This window comes from Agelaius phoeniceus, chromosome 2 (genome assembly GCF_051311805.1).
Source record: "Agelaius phoeniceus isolate bAgePho1 chromosome 2, bAgePho1.hap1, whole genome shotgun sequence".
Classification (NCBI taxonomy): Eukaryota; Metazoa; Chordata; class Aves; order Passeriformes; family Icteridae; genus Agelaius; species Agelaius phoeniceus.
The window spans coordinates 68,857,259-68,874,625 of record NC_135266.1 but is presented as its reverse complement, the minus strand read 5'-3'; the positions used below and the strand labels follow the sequence as shown (position 1 = coordinate 68,874,625).

The window sequence follows — 17,367 nt, the reverse complement described above, 5'->3', positions numbered from 1 at the left end:
TACTAGGTGCTACTGAAGGCTAGGGAGAGAAGGAGGTACTTCCCTTTAAAATATTTCTCTTATCTTGTGTGAAAGAGGTAAAATGGCTTGTGCACAGAAGAAGCTCATTCTTCTCTATGGTCTACACAGACAATACAGGACGTATAGACAGATAAAGCTAAAGACATTTCCAGTGAGATTCTTCTTTGAGGCACATCACACTAATGTATGGTGTGACTTGAGGCCCCTAATTTCACTTATTTGCACGTGATATTCACCATTTGAAGTGGTGGTGTAGTGATTTGTATCCATGTTTGCAATGGGATTTGAGATTTATGTAGGAACATTCCTGTGTAGGTTCTCCATGTTTACCACAAACAGCATGTATTTCCCACAGAAAGCATGTCATGGGATTAGCTACCTGACCTCAAAATCCACTAATCTGAAACATAAACAACCAAGTAAGTACTTATGTTGTTCACCCCCTAATCATCACAATGCCTCATTGATGAACAATTCACCTGCTGGATTCCATATATATCTCTATGCATATATTCCACATATATGTATATATACATGTGTTATATGTATATCTCACTAGAATTAAGCTCCTATTATCAAGATTCCCCCGTTGCAGTTGATACTATACATTCTTGGTATCCAGGTTTTCTTAATTGTTTTATAAGATGAATTATCTGAAGGTTATAAACAACTCCCAGCACTTTAAACTTTTAGACTTTGCCAGCAAAATGATTTTCTTTCCCTAAATATGTGGGCAGCCTCTGGACAAAGATGTTAGCTCAAAGCACAGAGCTGGTTCCAAGTTAAAATCAGGTTGAGGGCAGGTCTTCCCAGACAGAGGGGTAGGCATCCTCACTTTCCAGCTCCCTAAGAGCCCTGTTCCTAGTTCTCCCCAGACATAACAAGGGAACTGATTGCTCAGTGCACAACAGGGACTAATGTGAGAATGTGATCCTGGCAGAGCCTCAGTAGAAGATTCTTGTAATTGATGTGAAGACAATATAACTGATTTGTAGACACATCACTCTGCACCATGCTTCCTGTATCAGCTTCCCACAACTGTTGCTGATTGCCTTCTTCCCCAAGCATTTTCTTCTCTCTCAGTTTTGAAACTCTGGGAAGAAATAGCAATTTGTTTGTGCCATGCCTATTTGGCATGCTGCGCCGCACTCTTACACAAATAAACAGGGAACACGATGTAACACCACAGCAGCAGATCTAACTAAGATCCAATTGTGCTTGGTGCCATCTGAATATGGGAAGAATGTTCCCTTAAATGAAAAATCTTCAACAGAAAAACAAGTTCACCCTTCACAAGTATGTACCATAACATGGGACAATACACCATCTTTGACTTATGATTTCATCTGTGAGAAATTGGCTTGTTGGAGCATTTCTCCTCCAATAAGCAGCATTGCTCTCTATTGTTCATTCTGCACAGATCTGAATTTGGAGTGTCTTTTAGAGCTAGTATGAAGCCAGTCTTTGCTAGAAAGTGGTAGCCTGTCCAAAATCACCTCTCAAATAAGCTACCTTTGGCTGAACCACCAGTGTTTGGATGCTGGAGGCTACTGGCTCTTGATTTATATTATGAGATTGTAAGCAACTAGAACAAATAGTTTATATTTCAAGGTGCAATTTATGAATTTAACTGTCTCACTTTTACTGAGTTCGTCACACCAAGAGCTCAGTGACAGCCTGAGTAAATGCTCTGACTTGAAACAGAAATCACCTAAAAAATTAATGATGAGTTATTTTCCCAAAAGTCTTAAGGACAAACACATTTCCAGGGCCTCTGAAGAGGAAATACCTCAGGGAGAATATTGTTAGTAGGTGACACTGAGCAAATGCCTAAGCAGGAGTGATTGAAGCAGGCTGTGTACCCTAAGAATTTAATGAGCAGCTTGAAGGAGTTTATGGCCTGCGGCACAGCCTCAGGTCATTAAATCTCAAATGGTTATTAATCGCTAGGAAATGCTTTCTGTCAAGGTCATTAGTGCTATTATACAGTGGAAATTGAGGGTGTATCAAGAAATTAGCATATAGCCTGTTTGCAGGAAAAATGTTCTCAGAGAGCATAGGCAGGCCATTTCCAGGAGGATGCTGCAGTGTCCACAAGCCACCTGGCTTGGCTGAACTTCCATGTACCTCTCTGCATCACTTCTAAGCTGAGCTGCTCTTCTGCAGAGTCTACAGGAACTTTACCATGCACTGAGCACTTGAATTAGCAGTTCAGCATAACTCCAAGGGATAACATTAGCTGAAATCCCTCCTGCTTAGCGTATGATTTTAGGTTGGAGTCTTGCCCTACTGTTGTTTCTCAGAATAAATCCAGGAAATCTGATTCAGTTGATGTGTACACTAGTGACCATAGCATTTGACCAAAGGCCGAAACTGTAAAGGTGTTGGGATCACTGCCCTTTTCTCAGAATTTCCTAGGATAAAGGAAACTTCACTGCCTTCAAGCAGAAATAGCTGAAACCAGAACAAATATGTCAATTGGCACTTGTGGGGTTAAGGCCAAGAGACTGATCAGAGAGGGAAGGGCAGGAGGTGGTGAGATCCCAGTCTGGGGTTTCCCTCTTGGATCCCACCTCTGCATGGGGCACCTTGTGAACAAAGCCTCAGTTTTACAGTCGCTGCTATCACCTTCCCATATAAGCATGGATAGTGCTGGTGCACAGATCCTGTGACTTTTTATAAACAGAGTCTAGAGTTCAGGTAGTTATTTGATGCATTTTATGTAGCTAAAATCATGATTGAGTGTCAGATTTAGTGATTTTTTTTTCCAGATTCTGATGCTGGTCTGTGATTTGATTCTGGCAAACCAAATCCTATTATTCTGTTAAACTGTCTTTGTGGATCAGATTTTCCTACACTGAAATTATATCTACCACAGTGGTTATTCTGGATTTTGAATTACATTTATTTACAAGTGACCTGGAGATTTTCTACACTATAACTGTTGTATTATAATGATCAATGCTTGACTTTTAAGGTAATACAAGAGACTGCAATTACCAAAATCTCTCGCTTCTGCTCTAAACTAAGTAGAAAACCCAGAGAATTGTTACATAGTAGAATCATTTTGATTACATCCTGAGGATGATTTAACACCCCAATTACACAGCTGTCAAAATTAAGTGAAGAGATCTTTCTTTATTAAAGACCCTGAGGAAATTTAGAAAGCAACAGCATATTACACTAAATAAAGAGAAAGAACAGAAGGACATCATGATCTATTTAATTCTTCTGACGATGTCTGCATTAACTGATCAATGCTTAGACATGCATTGCTATTTACTGTTTGATTAAGTGTCCTCACACTCACTGGCATCAGCTAATGCATCCTTACTAAATGGAATTTATGCAAATGTTATTTCAATTACACATTTCTACATAGGTGTCAGGAACCTGCTCATATATGGGAAGCTGAGGGCAAATTCACTTTTTTTTTTTTTGTCTGATTGCTTACTTGAGAGATATTCATTGAATGGAATTGGTAAATTATTGAAGTACAGAAAACTACTTTCACAATGATATGAAGGAAAAAAACCTGCCCTTGTAGGACATGACTTCATGTTTTTTGCATGTACTGGGTCCTTGATTTTGTTAAGCATATTATAGATATGTTTGAGCACTGATATTGTAAGAAATGAAGTTACACTTTAAAAATGTAAAAGATGAAATTGCACATTAAAAATACAACTATAGCTGAATATTTTTAGAAGGAAACTTTTGCTTAATTTAAATGTTAGACATCATTCCAAATACCTTAAAAAGAACTGCATACATATCACAGTAAAGAAAATTGTATTTGGCACCACTGGCTTAGACATGGCTGTGAAGCCATAAATCAGATAAAGTATGTATTTGGACACTAAATTATTTTGAGACCTGGAAAATTCCAGTAATGCTATATTTTTACAGCAGTATATTCCTGTAACCTAGATTACAATCAAAGGATATATGTAAAGTAATTTTCTTCTGAGGAAAAGATAAATTTAAAACTTAAATTGTAAGGGGTGCAACTGTGCAGTTTCACACTGTCTTAAGGAATAAGCTTGTTCTTCTGATGAAAATTTTCAACAGATTTTTGTCATTGAAATCACTGCACCTAAATGTGTCTAACATTTATTTCCATGCTTGCTTTGCTGGATTGTGCCATAAGGCATGCATTGTAATATTTATGTAAGAAGCAGATCTGAAAAAGAACCCCACATTCTTCATCTCTCCTGTATTTTCAACAAAATAGAGAATTCCTTACTGCTGGGCTCCTTTTTGGTTTTATTTTCACAAGTATCTTTTCCTTCTGGCTCTCCAACTGTGTTTTTCACTGTCTTAGTTTTCACAGCTATCCCACTAATGCTCAGGATACTTCAGTGAGTCTCTGTCAAATTTCATTCCTCCATGTGCTCTGTCACTGAATTTAGGAAAATGTTGAACTCCACTGCCTGTGAGGGCAGTCACATTTTCTTCACTGGATCTTATGCAAACACAGAGAAAGGAATAACTTGATAATGCCACCATCTGACTCATGTACTGGGACTGATAATAACTGCAGCCACATCCTGTAGAATGACCAGTTTGAAAAACGATAAAGAGAGTTGGCTTTTTTTCTTCCCAAGGATGGCCATGCTAAATTTTATTTTAAAAAGACTTCATCTAAGAAGATGAAATAAACCATGGAAAATAAGGCCAAAGTGGAGAGTGAAAGTTCATCTAATCCACTCTCTGTCAAAACCTGCAGGACTAATATTTACTCTTCCTTAGAGGAATCCTGGATTCAGGACAATTTCTGAGATACACCTGACTAAACAGGTTGCTTTGGTCTCAAACCAGCTAGGTGGCAAATTTACAGCTCTTTGCTGAAGTTGATGTTTTGATGATACAGTTCCAGCTCTGTTCTCAGGAGGAGACATTAACTTGAGCAGTGTGTGCCTGGAAGGCAGTGCTTACTTTTCCAGACCTTGCACTTAACTACCTCTGGACTGCCACACCTGTAGCAGAAACCCCATAAACTTTTCTTTTCTTGCAAGCAGTATCTTAAATTCCTGCCATGCTGGCATCTCAGCACCATTTGAATCCCTGCTCACAGAAATGGTGCCATTTCATGCAATGCTGCTTTCCATGGTGTGTAAGGGCTGCTGGATGATAACCTCACCTGCAGTGCTCAGACTGGTTAACCCTCACTTTGTCTGATGAATACAAAAGTGCAGATCTCAACAAACTATCACAGAGTTGTTTGGATCAGGGGTCTGCACAACTGTGAGTTTCAGAAGGCAGAAGAGCGGGTTCCAGGAAAGCAAAAACACCAGTGAATGAAAAGCTAAGAATATACTTTGGGTGAAGAACGGAAGAGGGAATTGCCAATTCCTCAAATAACATTGTTTATTTAACAGTATCCTGTTGGGGGGAACTACGTAACTGCAATGAGTCTGAGTAACTGTGCGTACTTATGCCATGATAATGTGATGAATTATCATGAAAGTCTGCTCTCAAGGGAGCAATATTTGTGTCAGGCAAACACTGTCTTCTAAATAGCCCATGGTTATCCCTCACAGGGCACAATGGACAAAAAGTGTGTCTGACCAGCCAGGAGTATGTTCTTCCAAATAAATAAAAAAAAATCCCTAAATTATAATCTTAGTGATAAATGCCTCTCCAAAACAATATTTCAGAATAAATATTTTTATCAAACACTAGACACTCTCACTACTAATAAATAACATGAAGAGTACATTCTTGTTTAGTATCAGTAAAAATATCAGCATTTAGCCCTAAAATATTTTGCATTTAAAACCTTGTGAATAGTTCACAGACAATGATGCCTGAGTTTCTCTGCTTTGGCAAAAAAAGATAGTCAGTCAAATATATACTTGCTTATTTATAGCTCTTTGAAAAAATTGACAGAATTCAAAGAACAAAATCTCTCTATGTGTAACCAAGGCTCTACATTTAGCTGGTGTCTGCAATCTGCAGCACATGTAAAGTAGCAAAGAAGCATTAATTAGTATTAGTTAATTATTTTTTGTCAAATTATTGCTCTTCTTCAATCTCAGGGCCTGAGCACTGATATTCCCCAATAACCTTCCAAAGCATCAATGCAGAGACTGCTCTCCTCCCCACTTTTTTCTACTTCCTTTCTTTTAGAATATTTGAAGGCTGAGGTAGTAGAACACAGAAAAGATGATATTTAGTCTCTGTTCCAATACAGACAGGCTTTGAAGGAAGGCAGTGTAGGCTTATCCCAAAAAAAAAAAAAAAAAACCCAGATTATTTTTTTGAAAATGTTTCAACTTGCACACACTGAATGTGAGCTTTACCAAAGACACCCTCTGTAGCACTAAACATCAGCAGATCTCCTTCCTCACTTATACCTCAGTTTCATGTTTCAGTTTACAGTCTGTCTTGATAGTTCATCCTATGTGTGATGAACAAAATCCAAACAGAACTTGCAGGGAACTGTATGAAAAAAATCCTCAAATATCCTCTACTATTGTTTTCCATTTTTAATGCTAAGGAAGATGTCATTGTGGTCAGATGAGAGAAAAATAGAGATGGAAAAAAAAAATTTAGAAAAGTAGTCTTAGAAAAAGCACTTACTTGAGTGTCTGTCAAGGGGATGAGGTGCAATTGTTCTGTTTCATTAATTTTTAATCACATCTGGCAGTTGGCCTCAAAAGTCGCCAAGACTTTATCATGCCTCAAAATGAAAAGGGCAAAATGCTCTTCTCCATCATTTTGGAAGCCATCAGGGCATCTGTGGTAAATGTAAAGCCCCTTTCAAAGTAGCCTGAAGGGCTGAATGCTAAGGGAGCTGCTTGAAGGACAGCAATTAACCATGAGACCAGTAGCACCAGCTCATTTTTATCACAATGATACCATACCCCTAAGGCAAATAGTGCTTTCAGGAGATGAAAAAATGAGAAATGACAGCATCATAAATGAGACCCCAGGAATGTTAATATGAAAGATCCCTAACTGAAATATAATAAATAGCTTTACTGTGGGATTTTACATTTATTTATTTAATATTTATTTATTAATTGTTTAATCCATAAATACAAAAAAATTGTAAGTTTTTTAGATCCATTCTGCCACATACCTCCTCAAGTAATTTTCTACTGGAAAAACCTGCACTAGCCACTAACTAAAATTTTATGTCCTAACCATAGCCAGAATCTTCTGCTAAAAAGCAGACTCTGGACTTCCAAATCTGACTATAGCTATCTCTTAAATGTTATTTACTAAAATGAGCACATGGAATTGATAACACTTTTAATAGTTTGCCACTTTTAAAGGTTGCAAAGTAGTAGATGACCAAAACAACTGTCACTTCATAGGTGCCATGTACTGATAGAAAGTTTACAGGTGTGCAGGTGTTTACTATGCTTGATAAGTTCAGACCAAAATCATCACTGCCTGGGCTGGAACACATTAGGGATGAACAGATAGGGTGAGTCCCACATTTCCTCATGATGGAGAAGCAACTCAATTGTTGAATTGCTCAACAATTTTTCACTATAATAATTAAAAACATTTACAGGAAACCTAAAAATATATTCCTTTTATGTCTTCCTTCACAACACAACTCACAGAGATTCACCCACTAATTTCTTCATAAGTCTTTTAATTTCTGCATGCATTACAGTATATTTGTACAAGTGCTTCTCAAAGAAATAATATTCATACCATCTGTCTCTCTGGGACACTCTCCTGCCTCCCAAAACAATTTCAGAATTTACTGGCCAGTTTCAGTCAAATCTGACAGGAGGAGCCATGTCTCAAAGATATTACATTTTAGAAAAGCTGGTGTTGAGCAGAGGGAAGTATAAAAATTAGCACTCCAGTAAGGGAAAGGCATTTGTGGGGTGACCCACTGTGCATGCTGAGAGGCAGCAGACAGTTGGCTGCAGAGTACACAACATTCTGCAGCAGCATCAGTGTCCGTACCACTTCTCTTGCAAACATTTAAGGGATGGGAGAGAGATCTGGGAAGTGACATGGAGGAGGGGAAGGACTTGTTTTCAGTGAGGTGTGGGAAAGGAATCCAAATTTGTAGGAAACCAGGCTGCACTGATGTCAGAGCTCAGAAAGCAGAAATTAATTTCACTCAATTTTACAATAATGTCTAAGATGGAAATAAAGGTCAGCCACTAGTCATTCCTGGGTAATGGGCTGTTCCAATTTTTGGCAGCTCCAGGATGACTCATGAGAGGAACACATCACTGCTGCATTCTTCGCCAGTGTTGCAGGAGTGACCACATAATGTCCCCACAGCACAATGTCCTCACACTGCTCTCAGCCCCATCTGTCCTGCCCTCCCACTGCTTTCTTTAGAAATTCCAAGAGAAAAAGGCAGTGAGGGGCTGTGACACTGAGTAGGACCTCTGCAGCCTACCCCTGCCCTCAGACACATGTATACTTGCCTAGGTCCAAAAAAATCTCCTAAAAGTAATCTGCAAGAAAGGGCCTTGGAGCATCATATTTCCCAGTCCTACAGATCTATCAAGCTCCAGCATGAATGTCTCTAGAAGAGACAACAAAAATGAGGACATAAGCATGGCCATATCAAACCATCAAGCAACCAGCAATTCCCCAAATACACATCAAATCCAACATCTCTGCAGACCCATCCACTGTTTCACAAGCCATTTCACAATGAAAGGCTGTACAAAGCCCAAATTTTATCCATACCAGCCAAAAATATGTAATGCATTCACAAGAACAAAGCTTTTCCTCAGCATTTTTGTGGTGTGAAGAGACAAAACTGTACAACTGCTGTCATCATTTATATTTCACTACAAAGCCAAAATCAGAACCTTGCAAGAGTCAGTGATGCTCAAATGTTTAATGAGAAACTAGCTGGTGCCCTACAGAGCTTACAGTCCTCACAGACAGGCAGAAAAGGAAAGGATAAAAAACCGAAAGTGTGGAGACTTACGGATGGTCATCCTACGAAGGGAGGAATTTATCTCTTGAGTTAAATGTAGGAGATGCGAGCTCAACACACTCAGAACAAGTAGAGCCCAGGACTGCCTCTCTCTGAGGGGAGTGCTCTAATTCTTGGGCTATTATGCAAGAGGAAGATAAGTCACATTCATCTTCAAATGAGTAAAACCCAACTGCATGGAGCTGCCAGCATTTATTTCCTATTGTTCCTCTATAATCCCAGTGGAAGAGGTATTTACTTGGATGAGGCAGACTGAATCATCCTTGGGTGGGTGGATGGATAGATGGATGGATGGATAGATGGAGAGGGGGAACAGATCTTTCTCCTCAGATATTCAGTAAGCAACTGCTGCTCTCCTTAGACTGTACAAGCAGTTGTGACAAATTTACTGGACCATCTGCTTAACCCCAGGTACCTAAATCTTGAATTAAATGAAGTGGATTTCCCACAAGACACACAGTCTCTCTAGCAAATGCCACTGTTTCTTGATTTTTCAGACAAATACCATAGTATTGGTAATTATAGTGGGCCTGACTTTCATCTGGAATGAATTAGTGTTGTTGCTGCCAACGACTGACCTAAAAAATCCATGTAAGGATCCTTGCAAGAAAATGAGGCTCTCTGTTAGGTGGGGCATTGTTGCTAGGAAGACCTGTTGCTGAATGTTTTAATCCAAAAGATTAAAAACATTATTTTACATTATGGTCTCTGACTTAGCATGGTAAACAACCTCCAAAACTGCAATCTAGTAACAGTGCCTTTGTCCCTGCTTGCCATCAATGGCAAGCAGGGACAATTTTCTCTTCCTTTTTTTCAAAATTACCCAGAAAAATACAACAGAATAGACCCAGGAACCAAGTGCTTTTTCAAATATAGAACATAATTTAATTTTTACAACAGAGAACAGACGAGCGTGGGTTTTCTCTGACTGTGGATTTCTTGTAATTTCACTGAAGATAAATATTTAGATAACAACCAATGGGATATTTAATTGTCAGGAACTATTATATTTAAAGAAAGTGCTAGAGATTTTCAGACTTGTTTTCTTATGTATGTTGACAACTCATTCCCATCATTTACCTTCTGTATGACATCTAAATACAATCACTGCTGTAATTTGTAAATTGTTAATATTAGGACTGTAGGGATTGCTATGCTTTCAGTTGTACATAAAAAAAGGACAGCTTTTACATCAACATCTGGCTGACCTTCATTAGTTTCCCATCCATTATTTGTACTCCTCCTTCTCCTTGGCCTATTTTTTCTTGTTGTGCCCCTGTCTGATTTCATCCAGGAAGCTGCACACCCTGACTGCTCTTGGCTCCTGTAATACTCATAAACCATGAGACAAATAAACACAGAGGGAAAGAGCAAAACCAAAGCAGGAGGAGATCTGGCAAACCCAGATATGTGAATCCTCCAGCTGTGCACATAATCAGTCCATGGCACCATCTGAACCCAGACACAGCATCCCACCTACTCCTTCCACCCTCTCCCCAGCTCAGTTTGTGTGAAAAGGAAAATTCTTCAGGTCAGGACCAAAACTTCTCATAAACCTGACCAGCACTCACAGAAATAGGATTGGCAATGGGACAACTGGTTGGCTAAATGATACAGTCCTCTGTCAGGAACTAACCCATAGGTTTGATAAACCCACAACGGGTAGAATAAGGGTGTAAGAGTTCAATTTCAGGAGCTATTCTCAGTACTATTTACTCTTTGGGGGAAGCTTTTCACATCACAGCTTATCTAAGTGTCAAATAAATGCTATATTAATATCTAGTTCAAAGAGATCCTGAGAAGTGTTACTACTTGGAACTTCAGAAGGTTCTGAAGCACCGTGAAGGTATGTAATAGCTGGAATTGCATGGATAGAGTCTCCAGTTGGTTACTAGTGAAGTTACAGATTAGATACTAGGTTAACATATGCAGCAAAAGAAGTCAAGTAAGAAATGCATGTATCAGTAGAAATGTATTTAATGACTTTATCAGCTTGCATATGTCAAATTCTGCTGGGTTTTGAGTACAGCCTGAGAAACATCCCCAAAAGGATCAAAAGAACATTATTTCTCATATCAGAAAAATAATTTTACTCAGAGAATAAGAAAATGAAACAACTTCTCACAAAGAAAAATGACCTTGTAAGATGATGCAGCTCTGAACCAAATTACATACATTCTACTAATCAATAAAATACAGTTGTCAAGGCAACCATGACATGAGAAAGTGAAATACAGAGGTCTGTCTTACATAAACACATATACATACCAATATGTTTTGTGAACTTTTGTAATCTAGCAATGACTTCAAGGAAAAATATGTTTTTACAAAAGAACACATATTTTCCCAGGCTTGATAGATTCTTGTGTAAGAGCTTTTATGAGATCTTAGACAAGTTGCATTTTGTTTGGTAGTCTTTGTTCTTGTTCTTTATTTTTTTAACTGGAAAAAGAAATGTTGCAAAAAAACTGCTTTCAGTGAAAATTGATTCTTGCTATAAAAGTGATTTAAAACAGTGACAATTGGATGTGAGTTAAAACTCAATCAAAGCATTTGAATATTGATCCTGAACATAGTTTAGACTTAAAAAAATTGAATTTGTAGATCCTATCTGTATTATATTATGCAGACTTTAAGGGGCAAGATCTGAGTACAAAGACTAAATAAGAAAGGATTTTCTTTTCAAAGGTCTTACAATTCTCACTGTATGTATTTTTCACCTGCAAGCTCAGCTCTGCTGCCTTATTCAACAACTGTTTTAATCTCAGTGATCTGAGTGGAACAAATCAGAGCAGGATGTTACTGAGCATGACTATAGGTGATCCCAGCCAGCCCCCTCTGATCTCCAATTTTGGATTTAATTTTAATAGATCATTAAATTATTTCATAGCTTACCACCAGAACCTCTCAGTACATGTGCTTACTGCTGGAACAGGCTGTTTCTTTCGCTGTAGCTAAATAAAGCCCAGGTGTCCCAGCAATGTTCACAACTTCTTGCTCCTTTTTGCAAAAAGCATGGACAATACCTTCTGGTCACAGGACACCACCTCATGGCTCCCAAATTACTGCTCATGTTTCATCCACCTGTGTGCTCAGCCACCTGGAACTGGCAGGTACTTTCCCAGCTGGGATGCCATAGCAACCAGGGCTGAATAATCAAGACAGAATTATAGCTGTCTATTGAATTTGCTCTGGAAGTTTGTGTGGACAATATAAGTGTAATATAAATAAATAATATGAAGCACGAGGATGTTTGACTGCTGCCTTAGAGGTCTGCAAGCATGCTCATTATAAGTATCAGGTTTTCAAGACTATATTTTCTGAAAGATGGTTTTCAAACAATTTTTAAAAATGAACTGGTTTAGCTCATTTAGTATCTAAGTTCACTGAAAAATTCCTCTGAAGATATCCCACTGAGATCTGCCTCCTAATTTTCAGTTCAGTTAAAAAATGAAGCTAACTCATTATGCAGCTGTCTGAAATATTCTTGTAACTGCAAACCCATGGTGTTTTTACAAAGAACTGAGAATATGGGATGGTATTTTCAGGTATGTGTAAGCAATTATAGTCCAAACAAAATAGTGTCTTCATTCCTCATTGGGTTAAGCGATGAAAAGACTGACTGCTATGTGTGATTACCTCTATTAATTTAGATGTATAAATTAGACACGTTCCTGCAGGCCTATGGAGATTAAATGCACTATGTAAGTGCTAAATATTAACATAAATCTACATTTTGAATTCGGTGGCTCAGAAGCACAAGAGACATGTACATCATTGTGCCTCTATCAACCACATTCAATTTTGGTTATCTTGTGTACATGGTCTTGCAAACCAAATTATTACAACAGAGCTGCTCATGCAGGTCACTAGCCACTGGTGGAGGGATGTGACAAATTAAACATCTCCTGAACAAATCTTCTAAATCTTCTGCCCAGAGAAGTTGTGGATGCCCCATCCCTGGCAGTGCTCAAGGCCATGTTGGGTGGGGCTTTGAGCAACCTGATCTAGGGGACAGTGTCTCTTCCCACAGCAGGAGTTTGGAATTAGATAAACTTTAAGGTTCCTTCCAACCCAAACCATTCTATGCCTCTATTAATCTTTTAAACCCTTCTGTGACAAGTGAGGGCCCATCCTCTGCTTTAGGTGTACCAGCTGGGATGCACAGACGCAGGAGAGACACAGAAAGAGCAATGCCTCAATGCTATGCTCTGCTGTGCTGGAAAAGAAGATGCACAGGTTCTTTTCAGAACTGGAGTTTAGGTACAGAAATGGGGGCCCCAAGGACATGGGCAGCAGAAAGTAGGTGCAGTCTCCAAGTATTTCCCTGAAACAAAGCCAGTTGAGACCATGTTGTGACTTTTCAATGGTACAGAAGTGCTCATGGCTGGCAAAGGACTGTCATTTGCAGTTTTTGTCCCTGCTCAAAGCCTGTATGACAAGAACTAAAGCACATAGTGCTCCTATTTCCCATAAAGTCACCCCCAAATGGGAGGGACATGTCACACTGAAGGGGTGAGTTCAGCATTACTTCTCCCAGCAACACTGTATGAAGATGCTCCAGCCTCCAACCCCTTTTGCAGGATTGCTGGTTCCCAGGCTCCTGCCTAAACTCTTGGCTGCACTGGCAGATTGCAAGAACTGAGACAGCCCTAATTACTGATTTCACAAGACCTTCAATTCATTTGCAATTCAGTAGCTCAATTCCACCTTTTAGAGACCTACCACTTGTTTTACCATCTCCACAGAAGGTCCCTCCATCAGTCCTTTCCTTTTGTCTATAACATCCACAGATATGAGGAAATTTTACATAAGACAGAATGATTCTGTTTTACTGAGTCTACTTGCTTTCAAAAGCATCAATAAATCAACAAACCAGAAGTAATTAAGGAACAAAAACAATGCTAAGGGCTTGATTTAAATACATAAACCCTGGAACATTCAGGACTCAACCTCAGCCCATTCTGTCTGTCCCTGTGCAAAATGTTTAAACAGCAAGTGAGCTTATCTCTTCTAGATGTGTTTGGTGGATGGAAACTGAATTTAATGTAGCTTCCTTGTATTTTATCTGCTTACATCAGAACCCTATTATTATTTTAACCTTACAGTGACTTAATTAATGTTCTAGCCAAGAAAAAAAATTGCCTGGGTGGCCTGAATATTATACCTCCATATTTTTTATGAGGTGACCTTTCTGAGTTCAAGAAACCATGTTTGATCACTGGTTTTGGGTGGGAGTTTTGCTTGTGAGGATTATGACTGCATTACAAGGAAAGCCTACTTGATTTATGCATAATTTTTCTCTGAAGGTACAAAACAAGTAGCCATCAACTTAATGCTACTTAATGCTGAAGGCTTTAAGGGGTCACACAAAGTCATCCTTTTTACAGAACAGCAAACAATCACGATTCTAGGTTAGGGTTGTAAGTGACTAAGTAAATCACTTATGCACTGCATTCAGCTGGCCCCCACTCTGAACTCATTTAGCACATAACAGCTTGGCTGTTGCCGTATGTCTTGCGCAGACATTCAGTGGGTGGTTTCATAATGTTCCACAGCCTACAGAGCTCCTTTTTTTTTTTTTGGGTTTTTTTTTAATGTTTAATCTAATTTACTGTTTTTATCAATATCTGATAAGAAAACAAGAGGCAGCTGTAGCTCTACCACCCGCCCCATGCTTGTCACGTGCTATATTACAAAGAACAAACGGAAAAAAATTGTTTCAAAAATGGGATAATATGCAACATGTCTAAAATATGGCCTGAGATATTTTATTTGTAAGAAGTTGCACTCTCAGGAAGGCACCTTTGTGGTGGCCACATGAAAAACGATTCCATGTTATGAAGAGATTTAAGAGCTGATTAACAAAATGTAGGGACTGCATGGGCAGCACACTAAAGGGCTGGAGCCTGACCACACCACCCTACCAATCCTTACGGAAGAGGAATGATTAGGGACTAAAAGTCCTCAAATGTGCTCCAAATTACTAGGAGAATGCAGTCCTATTGGATGGAAAAACAAACTTGCATCAGCTCAGACCACTCTTTTCCCCTCCTGCCCAAATTCAAGATTAAAGGGAGACACTGGGCTTACAGTGGAGTTGTTTACCAGCACTCTTCCTCTAAAGGAAGAGAGACCCCATCAAGAACCCTGTGATAAAGACAGATCTAAAAAAAGTAACTGAGACACTAAATTTGTTCTGGATCATCAGGCAACTCAGTGGCATAACCAAGGAAGGTAAGTGGCACCTTCCTCTGGAACTCATGGCACTACCCACTGTTCTCTTGAGTTAGATATACCAAAAAGCAGGAAAGGTTCAAACTAAAGTAATGAAGAGAAAAAGCAGCTATGCCTCTGTGAGGGTGCCAACAAGGAACTGTTCTGTGGGAGTATAACCAAAACACATAGTGTCTGAGAAGGAAGTGAAGGAAATTAAGAAAATAGAAAAGGTTACAACTAATCTAAATTTCTGTAAACTTGAAAATCAAAATCAGAGGTCAACACATGAATAAAAACAACATGTCTGATAGCCATAAGAGCATCCTCAAAACACAGAGACAGAAAATGAGTGCACATCAAGATGGCATGAGGAGCCGTGAGACCAAAGAACAAGCTGACTAGGCTGAATGATAGTGCATGGCAGGATGCTGTCCAGAAGAGAGGTGATGCTGAGTTTATTCTTAGGATACTGTTCAAGCACAGTGCTTAACTGCTTCTACTGCTCTGATAAAAATACTCGGTAAATATAGGAAATTTCCTCAGTAGTTTGGGTACATTACAAGATTCTTTCTTTCTTTCTTTCTTTCTTTCTTTCTTTCTTTCTTTCTTTCTTTCTTTCTTTCTTTCTTTCTTTCTTTCTTTCTTTCTTTCTTTCTTTCTTTCTTTCTTTCTTTCTTTCTTTCTTTCTTTCTTTCTTTCTTTCTTTCTTTCTTTCTTTCTTTCTTTCTTTCTTTCTTTCTTTCTTTCTTTCTTTCTTTCTTTCTTTCTTTCTTTCTTTCTTTCTTTCTTTCTTTCTTTCTTTCTTTCTTTCTTTCTTTCTTTCTTTCTTTCTTTCTTTCTTTCTTTCTTTCTTTCTTTCTTTCTTTCTTTCTTTCTTTCTCTCTCCCTCTCTCTTTCTCTCTTTCTTTCTCTTTCAGTGAAAAATGTCTTGACTGTCCTATGTGGTTATGTCTGGGAAACTGGATGTGATGGGGGACACACAATAATTTTCCTTTTCCCCAGGTTTGTTATGTAATTCTGCATTGGACTTGGCATTGTAATCATTAGTAGAGAACACTGTGAAGAGCTTAAAGGGTATCAAATGAAGTGGTATTGTCAACTGAAAAATCCATTTTCCTTTCCATTTTTGTTAACACAGTAGCAGTGTACTTACTGACTGAAAAACATATCCCCCACCCTTTTGTTTCATCATATGAAAATCTTGGCACTCACTCCCTGCAACATGAAAGCAAATGCCTGTAGACATGCCTGGTATATAACAAGTGCCTGTCATGCTGTGATGTGAGCTGAATTGATTTGAAGGCAAACACCTTGACAGACAGGCCATCAGAGCACACACAAAAATAACACAGAGATAAATGAAAAACACTGATGTACAGCATATCCCTGCTGTTTCTAATGTGCTTGGCAAGCTCTTTCTTCCATATAAATAAAAAAAATGACAGGAATTGAGGGTATTTTAGCAACAAACATCAGAAAAAAACATTATCATCATCCTAGCATACTAATCTGTTGTGCTAAAGAGGGACAAGCTGTTTCTGCACTGAAAACAGACTTTCCCCCAGACCTTTCACAAAGTCTTTCCTCCTCTGCAGTAACAGCACTCACCATCAGCCAAGCTTTTGGCAGGTTACAGAGACCTGCACCCATTTCTGTCCATTCCTCTTCAAGCCTCTGCAAATCATAATTTCCAAAATGTGCCTGACACTAGTGGAAGTGCAACTTGCAACACTCAGCTTGCTGAGACCCAGAAAAAAGCAGCGAACCTCTGGCTGCGTGTAGTAGCAGATACAGCAGCAAGATATGTCCAGCATGGTCCCTTCAAAAGGTGCCAATAACCCCAACCAGAACAGGATGTCAGGATAATGCAAAGAATTCACTTTTTGCCCCAGTTGTCCCTGCCATCAGTCACTGTGACCCCTCCTCCTAAGTAAATGAAATCAATCAGCAGGGATTTCTGTAAAATACATAAAACAGTCATCTTCCAGACTCTACCAGAAGATAAATGGTTCCAGACATTGGACTGCAGCCATTTTCCCACACATGCTACAGTGTTTTGTCATCCATATTGGGCCATAATAGTGAGTGGGTTTTACTTTTTGTTTTTTTTTTCTCAGTCAGCAGCCAATGCTTCTGCTTCTAACTCGTACACTAAAACCACAGCAACAAGAGTAATTTTTTCTGTACAATTT

The 17,367-nt window shown here is 38.8% G+C and overlaps 1 protein-coding gene across 7 annotated transcripts in view; it reads right to left on the bottom strand.

Moving 5' to 3' along the window:
* Window positions 1-17,367, bottom strand: part of STARD13 (StAR related lipid transfer domain containing 13) — a 243,359-nt gene that overhangs the window by 53,504 nt on the left and 172,488 nt on the right. The window contains exon 1 of one of the 7 annotated variants that reach the window (XM_077173798.1): window positions 8,948-9,025. The exons of the other annotated variants lie outside the window; for them this stretch is intronic. Within the exon in view, the coding sequence (XP_077029913.1) occupies window positions 8,948-8,957 (10 nt within the window). The 5' untranslated portion in view covers window positions 8,958-9,025. Of the gene's footprint in view, window positions 1-8,947; window positions 9,026-17,367 lie in introns of those variants that run through there. 7 annotated transcript variants of the gene reach the window in all.